The sequence below is a fragment of the Camelus bactrianus genome, chromosome 9, assembly GCF_048773025.1.
Source record: "Camelus bactrianus isolate YW-2024 breed Bactrian camel chromosome 9, ASM4877302v1, whole genome shotgun sequence".
NCBI lineage: Eukaryota > Metazoa > Chordata > Mammalia > Artiodactyla > Camelidae > Camelus > Camelus bactrianus.
In genome coordinates, this window is record NC_133547.1 from 49,495,056 (window position 1) to 49,513,219 (window position 18,164).

Below are 18,164 nucleotides of genomic sequence, written 5' to 3' on the forward strand. Positions count from 1 at the left end.
ACCAGGTAGAACAGCTGGGGTGGCCCAGAGGACAGGGACCAGGTCTGTATGACCCCTCTGTTAGCTGCCAGGACTGCCCGACCCCCTCACAGAAACCCAGAGGATCTTAAGGGCAGGGATGGGGCTGCCACCTGCCCAGGCCTGCCTCCCCTCTCGCTTGGCAGCCTTCCCCTCTACCCACACAGCAGCCACAGGCACACAGGCTGGTACAACAGCACAGTAACTCTGAGTTGGGGACCCGGCCACCACAGGGGCTTCTCTCTTCACAAATAAAAGGGCTCCAGGATACTCCCTCCCTCCAAAAGCCAACACCACACAGAAACACCAGAAACAGCTTCTTTATTCAAGCCCAAATGTGCAGCAGCTCCCACGCCTCCACCACGTCAGGCCCTCCCTCCCTTCCCAACTCCGCCCAGTGCACCACGTGCTCCCCTGCCATCCTGCCCCTCAGACAGCACCCCTCCAGTGGGTCCAGCTCAGCTCAGGGAACTTTCCCCTGGAGGTCTGTTTCAGTCTCTGAATTTGCCCACCAATGGTTTCGAGGGCCAAGCCCCCAGGCCTTGCTGGTCCAGCAGGAGAGATAGCTGCCGGCGAGCCTCCTGATAGGGCCCGGCCTAGGGCAGGAGAGGAGCCAGGTTGAGAGAGGGTGCTTGTGGTGGGTATGGGAGAAAGAGAGCTGATGGGGTGGGAAGGGGCTGACCTTGGCTTCCTCATAGGTCTTCAAGGCCAGGAGGTGGGATTTCCCGAGAGCCTGGGCAGCCTGGCGGAAGGCCCAGAGAAAGGCAGCCTTGCAGAGGCGGGAGGGAGGTCCGAGAGCCACACTGGAGATGGAGAGAAAAGGACCAAAGATCAGAGGGAAGCAAAGAACGGAACTAACAGTTCCTCCCCATGGCCCTCAGACTATCTCCTTTGTGCCATGACAATCTTGGGGGTGTCATGGAGTTGGGCACAGAGCTGGAAAGAGGCTGAGCTGGGATTAGAATGCCAGCTGGTGACTAGATGTACCCTCTTTCCCCATGGGCAGGAGGACGGGGACCCCAGCTGCCAGGCCTCCCTATCCAGCCTGCCCCCTGCCCCTTCTCACTTGGCTTTCACACGCCCGGTGGTCACGTCCACAACCTCGACATCAGGGTCCCCCAGGCTCCAGTTAAGGCTGAGGCCGTGGGAGTTGTTGGGGGTGGTGTCGGAGGGGGCCACTGAGGGCCCTGCAAACAGGTGCAGCGTGTTGCGGGTGTAGGGGGGTGGCAGGCATGGCCCCATGACCCCATCTAGGCTGGGCCGGGCATGGATGGCCCTGCTCAGAGTTGGGGGGTCGTGGCAGGGGTCAGCTGTGGGGACAGAAGGCACAGGGCAAGGTCTGAGTCTCTGCCACCTTCTCCCCCTAAAGCCTGCCTCCTGCCCTCAAGCCCTCAAGCCCTCGGGGCCTCACCCAGGACAAGGCTGGTGGCGTAGAGGGGAGGCAGGAAGTGAGCCAGTAAGGCGCCCCCTAGCCCCAGCACAGCCCAGCGTGCCAGCTTGTCGCTGGCCGAGAGGCAGCCCACGTGGGTGTCCCGGAGCGCAGGGGCCACGTAGCACACGGGCTTCAGCTCCCCGCGGACATGGGCCTGTAGGCGGAAGGCGGGGCTGTGCAGGAAGCTGCCCTCCGAGGATGGCGGGAGGCTGCAGGGGCGGCAGAGGACACAGGGGTTAGGGTCAGGGTCACTCTTCCAACCCTACCTATCCCACCTGGCCAAACCAGGCCCCGCCTCGGGTTCCCCACATACTAGATGTCCTGGGCAGCTCCCCTAGGGGTGTTGCTGACGTACAGGTGCAGGAAGATCCGAGGCTTGAGGGCGAAGGAGGTCCCAGGCCCTGGCTGGGGGGCCAGCACGGACCGCTCCTTGCCCTTGGAGCCCCCCTTTGTGGCCAGCAGGAGCTGCCGGAACAAGAACCTGGGGGTGGGAGAGGCAGCAGCTAGGGCGGCTATGTCCTGCCCGGGGCTGCAGCAGAGGCCCCCCCGCTGCCCCTCACCTGAGCAGGGCCCTGCGGGCAATGACCAAACCATGGCAGTCATGGAGCTGCCGGCCCGAGAAGTCCAGCCAGTTGGCACAGCTGCTGCTGCCAGTGCCCAGTGCCACCAGCTGGTAGATCTCCTTGACATGGCCCCTGGCGCCTGGGACCTCTGTGAGGGAAGGGGGCAGAGACAATTGGCCTGAGGCCAGAGGCCCCCCAGCACTTCCGAGGTCAGGGGCAGGGCCACCCCTACCTCTCTCCAGGATGACCGCAGCCACAGTCCCCTTGCAGGCCCAGTATGGTGAGCTCGCATCCACCAGATGATCAAAGCTGGCGCTGACCACGGCTGCGCAGCGCTGCTCATGGGTCAGGATGTTCTCTGCACGTGAGGGAGAAGGTGGAAGTGGGGGCCCCACAGGGCGTGCCCTCACTGCCATGGGGTCAGGTCAATGGGGGCCCACCTACCTACGCTCAGGGAGGCGACTGGAGGCCTGCTGGGGGTCTTCGTGGGCTTTGTGGACTCTGGAAGACAGACAAGGGGAGGGCTGCTGTGGGTGCTGGTGTCTGTTCTCTCATACTCTGTCCTTCGGAAGCAGGCCGTGTTGGGGGGGGGTCATCTTCCAAAAACAAAAAGTTCCTCTAGCAGTCCCTGCCCCCAAGGAGGGTAGGCTTCAAAGGACCTTAGGGCAGGGGTCAGATCACACCCCCTCCCCAGCTCCCCACAGACCAGGTCCTGATGCCCAGATAGTCTCTGCAGCAACTCCACCCACAGACATGCACCAGCCCCGCCAGGGCTGGGGGCCCTGCCCTGTACCTGAGCTCTCCAGCTGACGCTGGATGTAGTGGAGGGCAGAGAGAGCCGCCTGCTGCTTGGCCTCCAGCTTACTGTTGGCAGTGCCTGCCGGGCAGACCACCCCATCCAGTTCCACGTGCACAGAGAAGGGGAAGCCGGGGTCTGGGGAAGGAAGGGCTGAGAAGTAGCATCCTGCCCCTCATCCTTTCTAGGAGGGCCAGATACCTGCCAGGAAGGAGGACCAGAATGACAAGGAGACGGGCTTGCTGACTCCTGCTCCAGGACAGTGCAGGCCTGGCAAGCTGGTCATCCTCACTCGCAGAATCCTCACAAGCCTCTATGAACAGTTCATACAACCCACTTTATGGAGGGGGCATACAAAGGGCAGACAGTGTGTCTAGGTGGTACCAGGAACCAGATCCAGAGCTACACTGTTCCCAGGATGAAGGTTCCCTGTTGACCCCCAAACACACTGCTCTATTTCTTTTCCACGTGTCTACCAAACACCAGCATTTCAGGTGTTACTTATAATACAACAGAGAAAGAGGAAATCCTAGAACTGGGATCACTTAGTCAAAAGGCATAAACTTATTTCTGTTCATGGTACTTGCTGCTAAATTGTTTCCCAAGAGGACTGCACTTTAAGAAGAGAACCCACATTTCAGCACCCACCCTAGCATGGAGATTCACTCACTTTAAAAGGGCATCAAGAATGCCAATTAGTAGATGCAGAAGGAAAGCTGGCATCAGGAATCCTTTATACGGCAGCCAGGGCATAATAATCAAATCTGGCAACAACCATCAAAGGATGCCAGAACCACAAGGTGACAGTGTTTTGGGGAACAGGATGCCCACACCATCTCAAGATGCCCATCTCAGACGACTGATTAAGCACAAAGGGGAAAGTGAAGACACCTGGCAGTGAAGACACCCTAGTCAGGCCCCTCCCAGCTGACGTCCCAGTGGTAGGACAAACAGATCGCAGGCCTCCTGGTGGGGCTCACGGCCAGGGACACCAGATTGCCACATGCACTCCTGCTGATAATGCATGACCTGAACCCAATCCTGAGGAAACAGGCAAACCCAAGTAGAAGGACTTTCTGCAGAACAACTGGCATCAATGTCCCGAAGATGGAGACTGACCGTCTGAGGAACTGTCTCACATAAAAGGAGATTAACGAGGCATGACAGCTAATGTAATAGGTCTTGCTGGACTGGAAAAAAAATGGCCATTATTGTGACTAGCGGCAAAATTTGAATGTGAATGGTAATTAGGTCATAGTAATACATCAGTGTTAAATTTCCATAAATCGATCATTGCACTGCAATTATATAAGACAATGACCTTGTTCTTAGGGAATATATACTGAAGCATTTAAGAGGTAAATCAACATTCAGATTGTTCAAAAAAAATGATGTGGCTATTTACATAGAAACAAATATGTAAGGAGAGAGAGACATATACAGAGTAAATGTGGCAAATGTTAACTGGAGAATCGGGGTGAAGAGTTTACAGGAATTCTTTTATACTATTCTTTGAAAGTTTACCAAAATAAAAATGACTAAAAACATGCCTACTCGTGTCAACAATGGCAAAGGGGACTTTAAGCACAAGGAAGGGCAGTATTATCCAATGGTTTGTTTAGCTCAGGCTCTGAAATCAGACTGCCCTCTCACAGCTACAGCCTCTCTGGACTCAGTCTTCCCATCTGGAAAGTGGTGGCAACGATGTTATGCCTCCCTTGAGGAATATTTGCGAGGACTCAATGAGTTAATGTGTCTGAAGGCCTTCAAACAATAGTAATCATAGTAATAATGATACCTCTATGCAGTGCTGCCCACCATCCAGAACTCAGGAATGTCAGCTATCATCATCCGAATTGAATCGATTTCCTTATTTTCTGTATTCCTGATGCTCTGACATTTGGGGTCGTGAGCCTGGAGAGACCAACTCTAATTTCTGAGTTAATTCCCAGAGGTAGTAAACGACTCCCTGGCAAGCACTGACTCTGATACAGAAACCAACCAATCCGGAGCTCACACCCCAATCATCAAACTCTCACACAAGCCAACATTCTCCATCAACCCTGGGCCAGGTGCTGGACAACTAGGGACCACCCTATAACCCCTAAACTTACTCAGTGTCTTGCCTTACTCAATCCTGTGCTTACTCAGCATATCTTCCCTGTCTCAACCATTCCTCCCCCAGAAAAGCCCAATAAAGGCTCTGGGCTGTGTTGCCCTCTCCTGTTCTACCTGACCACCCTTGTCCTCTCCCACACGGCCCTGTGTGGCGAGCTGTGCCTCCTGTTTCTGTATTTATTTCCTTCACGACGATCATTCTCATGTCTGCTGTCTTACAACACCTGATTAAAACAAATCCCAAGTTGAGTTTTAAATGCATTATCCTTTTTTGAGCTATTTAGTTAGGGTTCTCCTAGGTAGTTTCACAAACCCTCCCAAAAACTTGAGGAATGATTCTCTTGCTATCTCCTTCGAAGCAGGGAATGTGCTGGTTTAAGATTGGAAACCTGAATTCAGGCCCCGGTGTATCGCTCTGTCTGTCTGTCTCAGTAGGGGGTGCAGTCGGGGCATAGTAATTATGATATCTCTACGTAGTGTTGTCATTATCAAACTGTGTTTGATAACATCTTTAAATCGGGAACTGGCTCTCACTCACCTGTCTCCTCTCCAATTACAGCTGGCATGGCAACTGTAATTACATGTAACTGGCCCTCAAAAAAGCCTGCTGAAAGGCTGGGTAGTTTGAGGCAGGTTCTCTAAGCAAACCAAGCTTCAGATGTGGATGGACCCTGCCATGATCTGCCAGCTCCATGTCTGGTGTACCTGGTGCTCCTAGCACCAGGCTAATCACAGCAGGTTAGGGCCCAGCTCACAGTCCTCATCGCTTCATTTGGGGTCAGCCCATGGTGTGCTGCAGTCCCAGCCCACTAGGCCTCACCTGGTGTCTTGTCCTCACGGAAGATCAGAGAGACGCCCAAACTGGCCGCGTGCTGAGCTAGCAAGGCCACGGCCTGATCTGGCGGTGGGTCTTTGAGCTGCAGGCTCAGCTGTCTGGCCACCATAGGGAAGTCCCCGACGGACCCTGTGGGCAGGACAGAGACCCTCGGGGACCTCCCCATCCTTCCCCCCGAGTCTTCCCGTGCTGGGGCTGCCCCTACTTCGGCCCCTGCCCCGGGCCCACCATCCCCTGCTGCGGAGGCCTGGAGCTGCCCGCCTTGCTCATTGTCCTCCACATTGGGGGTGGGCACGGGTTCCCATAGGTCTTGCCCCAGGCTGGCTAAGGGCCTCCAGGGGCTGGGCCCAGGGTTGATCTGCAATGACGCCGCCAGGCGGGGCTTTCTGCGACCACCGTCGTCTGTGCCCGGGGCTGCGCTGGCTGGAGAAGCCATGAGGACGCGAGGGCCGAGGCTACAGTGGGCGAGTTCTCACGCTACCTGCGCCCTTTTATGCGCAAGGGTGGGCTCATCCGTGGGGAGCACGTGGCACAACAGACAGTGCAAGGCAAGCTCCGCCCCTACCTCCCTGCTAGCCAATGGGAGCCCACAAAGCTGGGGCAGACGGTGTGCCCAGCCAATGGAAGGCCAGTCTCCCAGACAGCCACAGGCCAAATGTGGACTGAGTGGCCCCTGATCAGTATCCTACTTCTGGGGCGGGGCTTCGGGTGCGAGGTTGGGGTGGGGACCAGGTGATTCCATCAGCCTCTTCTCCACCCTTGTGTGGTCTTGGGGAGGCAAATCTAGCATCTCACCCCTGCTGCTGTCTAAGACGCCCCACAAAGCGCACCCCATTATGCCAGCCCTCCCTCAGCTGCTTAATTGAGCCGGGCGGGGTGGGGTGGCGATTCTCATTCAATAAAGGAAGGTGTTCTCAATTGTACCAGCTGCACAGAATCTTTAGGACCTACATTTAAAAACTATTATCTATAGACCCTCCTGAAGCCAACATACGTGCTCTAAGTGCGCTCTAGTTAAAATCTGTCATTTGGTACCCTGTCCCCACCCCCCCCTTTTTTTTTTTTCCATAAGGGATCTTGGATCGGCTCATAAAAATATCGCAAGATAGCAATTCTTTAAGATGAGGAACTAAGGATGAAGGAGAAACAACAGAAATAAAATGAAGTTAGGGATGAAGACAATTTACATACGGCCTGCAATGATGCAACACAATTGCTTGAAGGTGGCCGAAATTTTAAGAGTCTTGTAGGAGCCAGGGAACACATGACTGATTACTCAGTTCACAGTCTGCAAGTTTTGTCGCTGTTACTGCTGCTGCTGCTGCAGATTGCTACCTTTGGTCTGAAAACACTAACCAGGATTGGGGCAGTGTGGATACAGAGGCATATGAGGAGCAATTGGTAGAACCAGTAACATTTGACTTGGGAAGAGCAGGTGTGGGAGGCAGGATAGATTCAACCTCTCAAATGTTCTAAAGATTGGCATCAGGATGCACAATTCTGGTTTTTTTGGTATGTGTAGCCCAATGACCAGAATTACACCTAGTAGAAGGACAGCATAGCAGGTGTTCAGGAATGGAATGATGGCATAGAGACTTAACTAGAGTTGCCAAACCCAGAAACATCACTAACAGGACACTGTGTGAACAGTGATATATTCATACCACGGACTGTTACTCAGTAATAAAAATTTCTTTTAAAAGGAAACAAATCACTATTTCTTGCACAATATAGGGAATTGCATGTGCATGTTGAGTGAAAGAAGCTGGACTAAAAAGACTATGTTCTGCATGATTCTATTTATATAAAGTTCTTGAGGCAGCAAAATTAATGTGGCAATGAGTCAGAATCATGGTTACTTCTTCAAGGAGGCATTGACTGGGAAGTGGCACCAGAGAATTTTCTGGAGTGATGGAAATGTTCTCGGTCTTGATCTGGGTGGTGGTTTTGTGGGTTTATATGTATGTAAAAGCTTGATGAGTGTACACTTAAGACTTGTTTTTTATAGCATGTTAAGTTTATTTTAGTAACAAGAGGAAACCTAACAGCTTGTTTATAGAAAGGAAAGAAGGAAGAAATGGAATTGGCCTCTCTGTGCAGAAGCTGAATGGGTGATGTGTAGTGGTGTGGTAGGCAAAATAATGGTCCCCCAAAGATGTCCACATCCTGATTGCTATGGCCTATGAATAGGTTATGTCATATGGCAAGGGGGAATTATGTATGCAGGTGGAATTAAGGTTTCTAATCAGTCGTGTTTAAGAGGGGGGAAGATGATCTTGGATTATCTGGGTGGGCCCAGTGTAATCACAAGTGTCCTTAAATGAGGAAGAAACAAGACTCAGAATCAGAGATACGGCATCACGAGAAAGATTCAACTAGCTGCTCCTGCCTTTGAAGGTGGAAGAAGGCCAGAGCCAAGGAATGCAGGCAGCTTTCAGAAGCTGGAAAAGGCAAAAAACGAAACAAAAACAAAAACAAAAACATCTCTACCCTACAGTCTCCAGAAAGGAACATGGCCCTACTGACACCTTGATTTTAGCCCAGTGAGACCCATTTCAGTCTTCTGACCTCCAGAACTGCATGATATTATGTTGTCTAAAGCCATTAAATTCGTGCTGATTTGTTACAGCAGCAATATGAAACTAATATAAATGGCCTTCAACTCTTTTGGCATCCATACCCCTAAAATAATTTTGAAAACCTGTATAGCCCCAGTGTTTTAGTCACAAGTTTAAGTAGTTACAAAAGGTGCAATTTCTGATTTAGTATATATTATAATCATCTTTCCAATATATTTTCACCAAAACCATGGAGATGCAGACTTAGCTTATTCTGTTTATGAAAAATGCTCTCCAAATGATTTAATTGGCAAAGCTTACCCTCACAGTCAAAGCACTCAGCTAAAGTGGAATTGCTTCCTATCAGAAACACAGTCTAATTTCATTTTTTTTCAATTTAAATAAATGTGTTGATATTTTCTCAGAGGGACTATCTCATTTCATTCCCCCTTCCATTGATTCAAATATGCATTGGCATCCCCTCTTCTAGCTGTTTGGGATATGTCTGTGACCAACATAGACAGAAGAATTCCTGCCCTCACAGAGTGACTTCTGAATTTTATTTCTAAGGTAGCTGAGAAGGTTAACCTAGAGGTTGAACTCTCAATAACAAAGTGTTACAGCTCACTTCTTTTTTTTTTTTTTCCTTTTAAAAAGACTCTTTATTGAAGTATAGCATACACACAGAAAAGCACACAGATCGTTCAATGAATTTTCATGCACTGAACACACCCATATAACCAGCACACAGATGAATGAACATAATATTATCAGCCCCCAAGAGCCCCTCTCTTGAACCCTTCCATCGATACTTGTTACTGAACATGCTTTTCACTTTCTGCTGAAGGAATTCTTCTTTTTGGAATTGCCCCCTTGTTCAGCACTCATCTCGGGCAACAACACTCCACAGAGGGGAACAAAGCGATTGTGAACAAGGAGATAGGAAAGGAGAGCTGTCTGATTCCAAGTATCTCCCAGATAAAATCTATATAGATGGAGGCTGAGAATTTGGAAATTGATTCCTTAAGATAATGGTTCTCAAAGGGTGGTGACTGGACCAGCAGCATCAGCATCACTGGGAACTCATTAGAAATGCAATTCCTTGGATCACATCCCAGACCTACTGAACCAGAAAATTCTGGGGTTGGGGTCCAGCAAACGGTTATAATAAGTCCTCTAGGGGATTCTGATGCACACTCAAGTTTGAAAACTGCTGGGCTGGATAATGGTAATATTTATTATCGCACAGTGGTTCTTAAAGCGTGGCCCCCCAAGACAAGCAGAATCAGCATCACCTGGGAATTTAGGCATACAAATGGTTAGGCCCCACTCCAGGCTCACTGACTCAGAAACTGTTTTAATACATCCTTCAGGTGACTCTGATGCACTCTAGGATTTGAGAACCAATGCCTAAAGCTATTTTGCCTGACCACTGGGAAAGTCTCATGCACCCCCCAAGAGTACCTGTACCCCTGTTTGTAAAGCCTGCTTCATAGGATGTAAGGATGATCAGTAGAATTCCTACTGACCGACACAGTACCTGGCTCATAGTAGGTACTCGGTGTTTTCTGAGTGAATTAATACTCACAACAATCCTGTAAAACAGGAAGGTCGTTAAGCAGAGATGGGGTTCGCACTCCCGTCAACCTGGACTTCACTATTGGGATTGTATGCGATTTTATTTCTACGGCCCACAGCGCCGCCTCCACTCCGATTTCACCTCCGCCCGGGAGGTGGCGCTCTGGGGCGCCCAAGAGGCCAGGCTGAGAGGCGGGAGTTCCTGCCTTCGAGGGCGCACTTCCGGCACAGCCCGGAAGACGGGTGGTTGTGGGATCGGTCTGCAGAAGGCGCTGGAGCTAGGTTACCGCTTTTGAGCTCACCTGTGGCACGAGGGTCTGGAAAGCGTCACTCGGAGGTCCGTTTCCCAGACGAGCACCGCTCGGCACGAACCACGTAAGTGCGCGCGCCGCCTGGACGGGATGGAGAGGCGGGTCCCTCTACTCAAGTCCACTGGCCCCAAGCTGTGTAGCTTTGGGACAAGTCGCCCAAAATCTGCGAAGTGGGTTGTTAGCAGCCGCCCGCTCATGGAGTGGTGAGGGTCTCACCAATGTAAAGGGTGGTAGCAACCACACAGCGCTTGATGGGAGATCTCTGCTGCTGTTGTTGGGTTGAAATGCTGGGGCCTGGAGGTTGAGCGGGAAGAGGTGGGCGGGGAGGACGTGGCAGAGGATATGTACGAGGGGAAGGGCGGTCTGGACCCCATTCCCATCCCCTGGCAGGCGCGCTTTTTGACGTGACTGGCCTGGCATTCATGCAGACCTTTGCCACCTTGGAGTTCTAAAGGGACATGGAGAGCCCAGGGAGAGGGTAGGAAGTCGAGGCTATCTCGTGTAGGGGCTTCTCTGAAGTCGTGGCTCTCCACCGGAGCCCTCAGCCCGTCTGCGTTTGTTTGAGGCTGTTTGTTCCTTTCTCCTCTCATTCATTAACTCCTGGATTTGTTCTTTCAGTTTATATGTATTGATTGTTACCAGGTAGCAAATATCAAGGCATTGGGGATAAAGGTTCCTCCCCAGTGGTATTATTAGAGCAGTTTGGAATCAAGTAGCTTCATCTTTAAATATCCAGTCACACATTCTAACGTGTGCTCTGGAGGAATGATGCAAGGTGTTGTGGGATAGGGTTGGGGGAACTGGGAGAGGCTTCCTGACTCAAAACCTGAAGAATGAGTAGGATTTTGTAGGTGGGTAGGAAGGGCAATGGTATTCATTCTAAGTGGAGAGTTAGTGTGAAAGGGCTCTGCAGTGATGTAGATTTATTATTATTCAACACACGGTCCGTTGCATTTTTTTGGAAAATACTGTACCTGACAATGGGAAGACTCACCCCTGGCTTTGAGGAACTTGAGTTTGTCTCGGGAGTGTAGCCTAGAGTGTAGGGCGTGTAGTCTAAGAATGTATCTTGTAATACAATACATAAGAACGGGAGGGAAGCTGACCCCTCTCCCCCTCCCTGACCTCGTTCCCTGTCACTAATCTCCTTGTTCATTCTGTGGCTGCCCATTTGTTTCTTAGACTTCCTGCCCCAGAACTTTTGTGCATGCTATTCACTCTGCCGGGCACCATCTTCCCAGCGGTTGGAATGGTACTCTCCATCTTTAGACTTAGGTTGTGCCGAATGCCACCTTCTCAACAAGGCTTCCCTGGCTTGCACTGCTAAAACCACACCCTCGGCCATCGCTATCCCCTCACTTCCTGCTAGTTGGTTGCTTTGAATATAGCACTCACTACTGTCAGGCATTAAGCTACATGTTCATTTGTTCTTTCTTATCTCGTACCTCGAAGAAATTATACTCCTCTTGGGGCACTTTTCAGTCTCCCAGAAATCTGGGAAGCCGTTGTCAGTGTCAGGCCTCGCTCAGAGGCCAGGGTAACTTGTCATTCCTGTTTTCCAGGATGGACTTCCCCAGCTCCCTCCCGCCCTCATTGTTTATGACTGGCCCACTTGGTCTGAGCGATGTCCCTGATGTGTCCTTCATGTGCAGCTGGAGAGATGCGCTAACCCTACCAGAGTCCCCACCCCAAGCCTCTGAGGTGAGAATGGCAGGAGAGCCCTGGCGGCTCCAGGGTGGGTGCCTCCGCTTGGCCCCCCTTCCCTAGCATTCTCACAGTTGGCAGGAGTACAGGTTGGGGTGGCATTAGCACAAATCTGCTAAGACACAGGCTGAGTCAGAGTCCCCTTTTTTGGGGACCTGGGGCGCCCAGTATCCATAGAGTGTTTACTGAGCGAGAGCTGCTGGCTTGCTCTTTCCTGCCTCCCTCTCCCCCCATCTTTCCTTCCTCTATTTGTTCAACAAATACTCACTGAACAGCCCCTACTCTGCTATGTGCCTTATCAGGCCCTGGAAATCCACAGTGAGTAAGTCATCAGATGCACTCCCTGCCCCATCGAACAGAGTTGGGTGAGTGAGAGTAGCCAAGTGAACAGACCTGAGGATAAAATCCTTACAAAGTGTAGGAATGGCTCTGAGTGAAACCAGAGCATGCCGAACCAGCAGAGTGGGTGAGGTGGGGATGGGAGGGGAGACTTCCTGGGACACGAAGGACACCCACTCTTTCTCTGGAAGCCTAAGCCATCTGGCTGCCACTTGGAGACAGGCTGGCTGAGGATTACCCCAGGCAGAGGCAAGTGTGTGAGAGAATTAAAAGTCACTATTGTTGGGGGTGGGGCGTCCTTGAGAGAGAGGGGATTACATCAAATCGGCCCCTCCAGGAGCCTGGCTTGCCGCCTCTTCTGTCCCCCAGCGTTGAGCTGAGCCTCTCAGGCCAGCCCTGCAGTGGGAGCAGTGCAGCCTCTGGGTGTCCCAAGTAAGTGACCGCAAGGTCTGCCCTGAGTGGAAGTGAGCCAAGTGGAATTCGGGTTGGCCGGTGATGGCGTGGGGGCGCCTTTGAGAGCCAATGAAGCCTGGAGGTCAGAAGCACAGACAGGAGTCAGGCTGCCTAGGTTCAGATTCATTTTCCTGGCTGTTGGCTGGGGCAAGGGACAGCCTTTCTCTGCTTCCATTTTCATCAAAAAAGTAGCGGTGACTATCAGACCAGTTTGGCAGGCACCTTGTGACGGTTGAATGAGTTAATAAAAGACAAGTGCTGGTGACAAGACTTGCACTCCCTGTTACCGTACGATCATGTTTGTGTTTCCTCAGAACGGGGCTCCACACTTGGCGAAGGGCCTGCTCTGGGAGCCAGACACCCCTGGGCCCCTTCCTTTGCTGCCTCCTGGTCCCGGTAAGGATCTTGGTCCCCAAGGACCCCCCACCCCAAGACCATTTCTCTCCCTGCCGATTCCTTCCACATCCACGGGGTCCTTGACACCTCCAGTCACTTGAGACAACTGGCCCCACTCTGGGCCCTTCTCCAACCTCACTCTTCCCTTAGATCCTTGGGACCCTGGCTTGACTGCCCGGGATCTGCTTTTCCGGGGAGGCTACCACTTCCGAAGACAGCCCCGTGCTGTGCTGGACGTTACTGAGCAGGTAAGTGGCCCCATGGTGGACAATGCGGTGTGGCGGGTGCAGGGCTTAGTGACCTGGCTCCTCTCCTCCCACAGCTCAGCCAGTTCCTGTGGGACCATGGGGATATCGCCTTTGCACCCCTGGGGAAGCTGATGCTAGAGAATTTCAAACTGGAGGGAGCTCAGGTGAGTAAGCCCTGGCTAGCCAGGGGAGGGGGCGCCCCACTTCATGCTGGGGTGAGCCCTAGGGCGTGTGAGCTTGACAAGGCCTTTCCACGCAGAGTCGCTCTAAGAAGAAGACAGTGGTCAGTGTGAAGAGGCTACTCCAGGACCTCGGTGGACACCAGCCCTGGGGGCAAGTGGCTAGTGAGAAAGGATGGGATGGGCAGGCCTAGCTGGTGGAGGGGATGTGGAAGAAGCCAGGGCATCCCTCACAACTGCCTCCACACCACCACCACACAATAGTGGAGGGGAAGAAGGAATGTGAGTTCATGGACTGTAGCCATAGCTGCATCCAGGTGTTCAGATGTTAACCAGGCTCTTTATTTTCTCATCCACTTGTCTGTGCCTGGCTTAATTCCTAGACAGACTGTTTCCAAGTGGCAGCAAGCTGGTTTATGATTCCAAGGAAAGGACTAGTATCCTTCCTGAGGTACCAGCAGAAGTCCTGGGAAGTGTGTGGTTGGCTTGGCTTGGGTGTCATGCCCATCGTGAGCCGATCACTGTGGCCAGGGGCAAAGGTGGGCTCTCAGTGGCTAGATCTGGGTCATGTGAATGCCCCTGCATCGCAAGAATAGATAGGGTGGGGTGATTTCTCAAAGCATAAATTTCTAGGTTGATTAAAAAACGTGTCTGCTACAGCTGGCCTCCCTTGGGATGGTACCCAGGCCTCCTCCCCATCACCCATAGCCTGACCCACCTGCTGTCCTTTCGCCTGTAGTTGTCCCTGGGCTTACCTCAGCTACCGACAGCGCCGTTTCTCCATCCTTGGGGGCCCCGTCCTGGCTACATCGCTGGCGCGCCTCCTGGGAGAGCTGCTACATGAGGAGCTGGCAGCACGGTGGGAGCAGCTGCTCCTGGACGACACCTTCACTGGGGGTGCGCTAGCCTGGGTGCCTGGCAGGATGCCCGGGGCCGGGCAGCTGGTCTACCCTGCAGGAGGCGCCCTGGACAGGCTGTGTATCCTTCCTCACTGGACGGGTTCCAAGGATGGGCAGGAAGTTGGGGGGCTTAAGTGAGCAGATCTCATGACCTTCTCCTTAACAAGAGGCCCAGATTTCCAAAAGGTCAGTCTGACCCCAGGCAGTGAGCCCCGGGTTCTCGGGGACCCTGGCCACATCCAGCTCCGCGGACCTGTCCGGCAGGTGGTGACCCGCACTGTGCAGGGAGAAGGTAAGGCCCATAGACACCTCCGTCCCCTGCTGACTGACTTGCTGCCTGACCATAACCCTGACCTTCTCTGTCCCTCAGCTTTGCTGGCAGTCCGCTCTGACTACCACTGTGCACTGTGGAAGGTCGGTAAGCCAGGGCAGCCGGCCCCTCTCCAGGTGCTGCAGGTTGAGAAGGGGGCCACCGGGATCAGCCTCAGGTGAGGCGCTTCAGTGGGGCTGGTGTGTGAGGAGATGGGCCTCAGGGAAGGGGGTGACCCAACATTAATCACGTGTGTGCCCTGTAGCCCTCACCTGCCAGGAGAGCTGACCGTCTGCAGCCGTTCTGGAGCTGTCTGTCTATGGAACCCCCAGGATGGGTAATGCCCCTTCCCCATAAAAACTATCCACCCCAACAAATAGTTGCCCAGAACTTGGCCCGTGTGCTGGACCCCGGGCCGGGTTGCCCCATCTCCCCGCATCAGTCCGTCTCCGCCTCACGGCTGGCCTGTCTCCCCAAGGCTGCGGCAAGTCTACAAGGACCCCGAGACCCTTGTATTCCGAGACCCCTCTCCCTGGCGTTGGGCAGACTTCACCGCCCACCCTCGAGTGCTGACTGTGGGTGATCGCACTGGAGTGAAACTCGTCGACACTCAGGTGAGGACGGGGTGCTCCCCGGGGAGGGCATGACAAGCAGCAGGGCAGCGGGTCTTAGGCCGCCAGCAGTGGCTGGTGCCATGGACATCAGAACATGGGAGTGCTGACCTGGCTGTCTCCCCAGGGTCCGCCGGGCTGTGGTCTGCTGCTTTTTCGGGGTGGGGCGGAAGCATCGTGCCAGAAAGGGGAACGTGTCCTACTGACCCAGTACCTGGGGGACTGCAGCCCTGAGTCTCTGCAGCCCACATTCCACCTTGTCTGTACCCAGGTAAGTGATGCATCTCCCTCCTTCCTCTCCGCCACGCACTGTCTCAGTCACTGGAGACAGTCCTAGGTGACTGCGGGTGAAGGAGGAAGAGGGTAGGGATGAGGATGGGGAACAGTAGGCAAAGCTGGACAGTCTCCCCTCCTGTGTCAGGAAAAGGGGAGGAAGTCTGAGGGTCCCCAAGGGTCTCACTGCACCCCCCTCCCCAGGACCTGGGGTGTTAGTGGATATGTCTCAAGCTTATGTTCCAGGGTCGGGTGAGCATGGGGAGGGCTGGGTGACAGCTTCTCCTGGGAGCCCTTCTCCCAGTGTGGCTATTGGGTCAAGGGATGGTGCCACCTGCTCGGGAAATGCCTTCTGTTGGGGGGCTGGGCAGGCGAGTCTGAGAGGTGGTCAGGGCGGGTCCTGAGTGCTGTGATCCATTGGGGTTTGCACTCATCCAGAGAGCCACACAGGGCCCTGGAAAGACCTGCCCAGGGAGACCTGTCCCATCACGCTCATGCCGCACACTTACATCATTTCCTTTCCATCTTCTTCCTGGGCCTCCAGTTCTCGCTCTACCTGGTAGACGAGCGTCTCCCCTTGGTGCCTCTGCTGAAGTGGAACCATGGCCTCTCTTCCACTCCTGTGGTGGCCCAGCTGCTGCCCCCGCCCCGCCCTGGCTGCCCACGGCCACTGCTCCTGGCAGGCCAGGCCGGAGAGCTGCAGTTGCTGCACATCACAGGTGAGGGTGGGGTGCAGGTGGGAGGCGGGCAGGAGGTGGGCAGGGCTGATCTGGGATGAGGCCTCAGCTGTCTGTCCTTCCTCCAGGAGAGGGGGCCTCCACGCCCCGGCTGGCAGGGCCCCCACAGTCTCTCCCCTCCAGGAGCAACTCTCTCTCTGCCTTCCCCCTGCTGGAGCCCAAGAGTCAGTGGCGGCTGCAGGAGCGGCTGAGCGCGCCAACCATAGGTGCACTGGGGTTGGGGGATGGGTTTGGGGAGCTGCACTCCTACTAGGCCATGGGGTCATTGTCCTTTTGCCTCCAGGTCTGGCCGCCACTGTCCTGCCCTCTGCCTCCACACCAGTCCTGTCACTCTTCCAACTCTCGGCAGCTGGAGATGTCTTCCACCAGCGCCTCCACCTCCAGGCAGACCCCAGGCCCGACTCTCCTGCCCCTACGGCTTCCTGGACCCCCCGGGCCACTTCCCGCTGCAGCCGGTGGCTGAAGACCCTGCTAGAGGTGCCTCTGACTCCCCCGATGTGGGCTGCACCCACCTTCTCCCACCGCCGTCTGCTGGGCAGCTTTGAGTCACGAGAGGTTGAGGGGAAAGTGCCAGAGGGTCTCCGCACAGCCATGGCCGAAGGGCGGCTCCTGCAGCACAGGGACCTGGGCTTGCTCCCAACCAGAGAGCAGCCCCCTGCGCCCGAGCCGGGCCCTGAGGATGAGCTCAGTGAGCGTTTGGAGGCAGCCTGGGAAGGCCAGGTGGCGGCCTGGTGGGAGAGGCGTCAGGGCGGCAGCTCAGGGCCTGGGAAACAGCCCAAGCGGCACAAGCGCCGGACTCAGCTGTCCAGCACCTTCTCCTCGCTCAGCGGCCGCTTGGACCTCTCGGATGCCACCAGCCCCCCTCGCAGCCCAGACCGGACAGTTCCTGAGGCCAGGCCTCAGCCCCCAGTGACCCCACCCTCCCAGGAGTTGACCCAGGGGCCGTGGGCAGAGGGGATCCCCTCGGAGCGGCAGCAAACCCTCCGGGACTACATGGCTGAGCTGCCTCTCCAAGGAGACACCCCAGGAGGGGCCTCTGCACCCTCCTCCCAGACTTCCAGCATCCGAGGCACCTCCTCCAGGCAGCAGACCCTCCGGGACTGCACTGTCAAGCTGCAGCTCCGAGGAGACACTGCAGGGGGTGCTTCCATGCCCTCCTCCCAGACCTCTAGCGTCCGGGCCACCCTCTCCAGGCAGCAAGCAGCCATCCTCTCCGGTTCTCAGCCGCTCCGGAAGAAGCCCCGCATGGGCTTCTGAGGGCTGGGAAGCTGCCTCCGCCTCCAGGGAGCCCCTCATCCTGGACCAGCTGTGCCTTTCATGGTGGAAACAGAAAACAGAACAGTCTCTGGGGTGTGGACCTTCCTGCTTCCCAAAGGCCATTGTGACTGAGCAGACAGTTGTGCTTGAAAGTGGGGCTTCGGTCAGCCTGAGGGCCCCAACGCACACAAACCCCTCGACACTGGGTGACGGTGCCGGCTCCTCCCCATGATCGGTGACAGTGGAGTGTGCTGCTGCCACAGAGCGGGCTGGTGGTTAGTGTGAGTGTGTGAAGCAGGTTCTACCTCCATCTAATGTTTCATAGGAGGCACTTTGGCCCCACGTTTAGGGATTGAGTAAACTTGTCATATGAGCTTGGTTTTGAATGAGCAGGTTTCTCAGGCCAAGTCATTTCCCTTTGTTTAGTTTATGACACCGACACAGAAAGTTCTTCCTCCATGGTTTTGTGGCTCCATGGAAAGTCTGCTCTCCTGTGGGGAAAAACTCCCTGGAAATTGCACAGGACCCTGGGGAGGGGGCTGGATTCCT

At 54.4% G+C, this 18,164-nt stretch overlaps 2 protein-coding genes across 5 annotated transcripts; one reads left to right on the plus strand and one right to left on the minus strand.

The window, feature by feature from the left end:
• Positions 1-416: 416 nt before the first annotated feature.
• On the minus strand, positions 417-6,198 carry ADAD2 (adenosine deaminase domain containing 2). The gene is made up of 10 exons (XM_010968681.3): positions 5,748-6,198; positions 2,807-2,947; positions 2,458-2,514; positions 2,246-2,371; positions 2,011-2,161; positions 1,764-1,931; positions 1,430-1,659; positions 1,085-1,328; positions 701-821; positions 417-614 (listed from the first exon to the last, which is right to left on the minus strand). The coding sequence occupies exons 1-10, from the start codon at positions 6,196-6,198 to the stop codon at positions 510-512; spliced, it is 1,794 nt and encodes a 597-aa protein (XP_010966983.2). The 3' UTR covers positions 417-509.
• Positions 6,199-10,128: 3,930 nt separating this feature from the next.
• TAF1C (TATA-box binding protein associated factor, RNA polymerase I subunit C) lies at positions 10,129-18,005 on the plus strand. 4 transcript variants are annotated; one of them, XM_010967772.3, is made up of 15 exons: positions 10,129-10,273; positions 11,772-11,910; positions 13,020-13,101; positions 13,252-13,349; positions 13,424-13,513; positions 13,609-13,682; positions 14,268-14,506; positions 14,603-14,719; positions 14,798-14,915; positions 15,003-15,074; positions 15,216-15,351; positions 15,476-15,619; positions 16,166-16,340; positions 16,427-16,564; positions 16,642-18,005. In XM_010967772.3, the coding sequence occupies exons 2-15, from the start codon at positions 11,773-11,775 to the stop codon at positions 17,613-17,615; spliced, it is 2,595 nt and encodes an 864-aa protein (XP_010966074.2). In that variant the 5' UTR covers positions 10,129-10,273; position 11,772; the 3' UTR covers positions 17,616-18,005. The 4 variants fall into 4 exon arrangements, with proteins under 4 accessions (XP_010966074.2, XP_010966070.2, XP_045361535.2 ...); XM_010967768.3 differs by having other exon boundaries at positions 14,603-14,915; XM_045505579.2 differs by lacking the exons at positions 10,129-10,273; positions 11,772-11,910; positions 13,020-13,101; positions 13,252-13,349 and having other exon boundaries at positions 13,468-13,513; positions 13,609-13,810.
• The last annotated feature ends 159 nt before the right edge of the window (positions 18,006-18,164 follow it).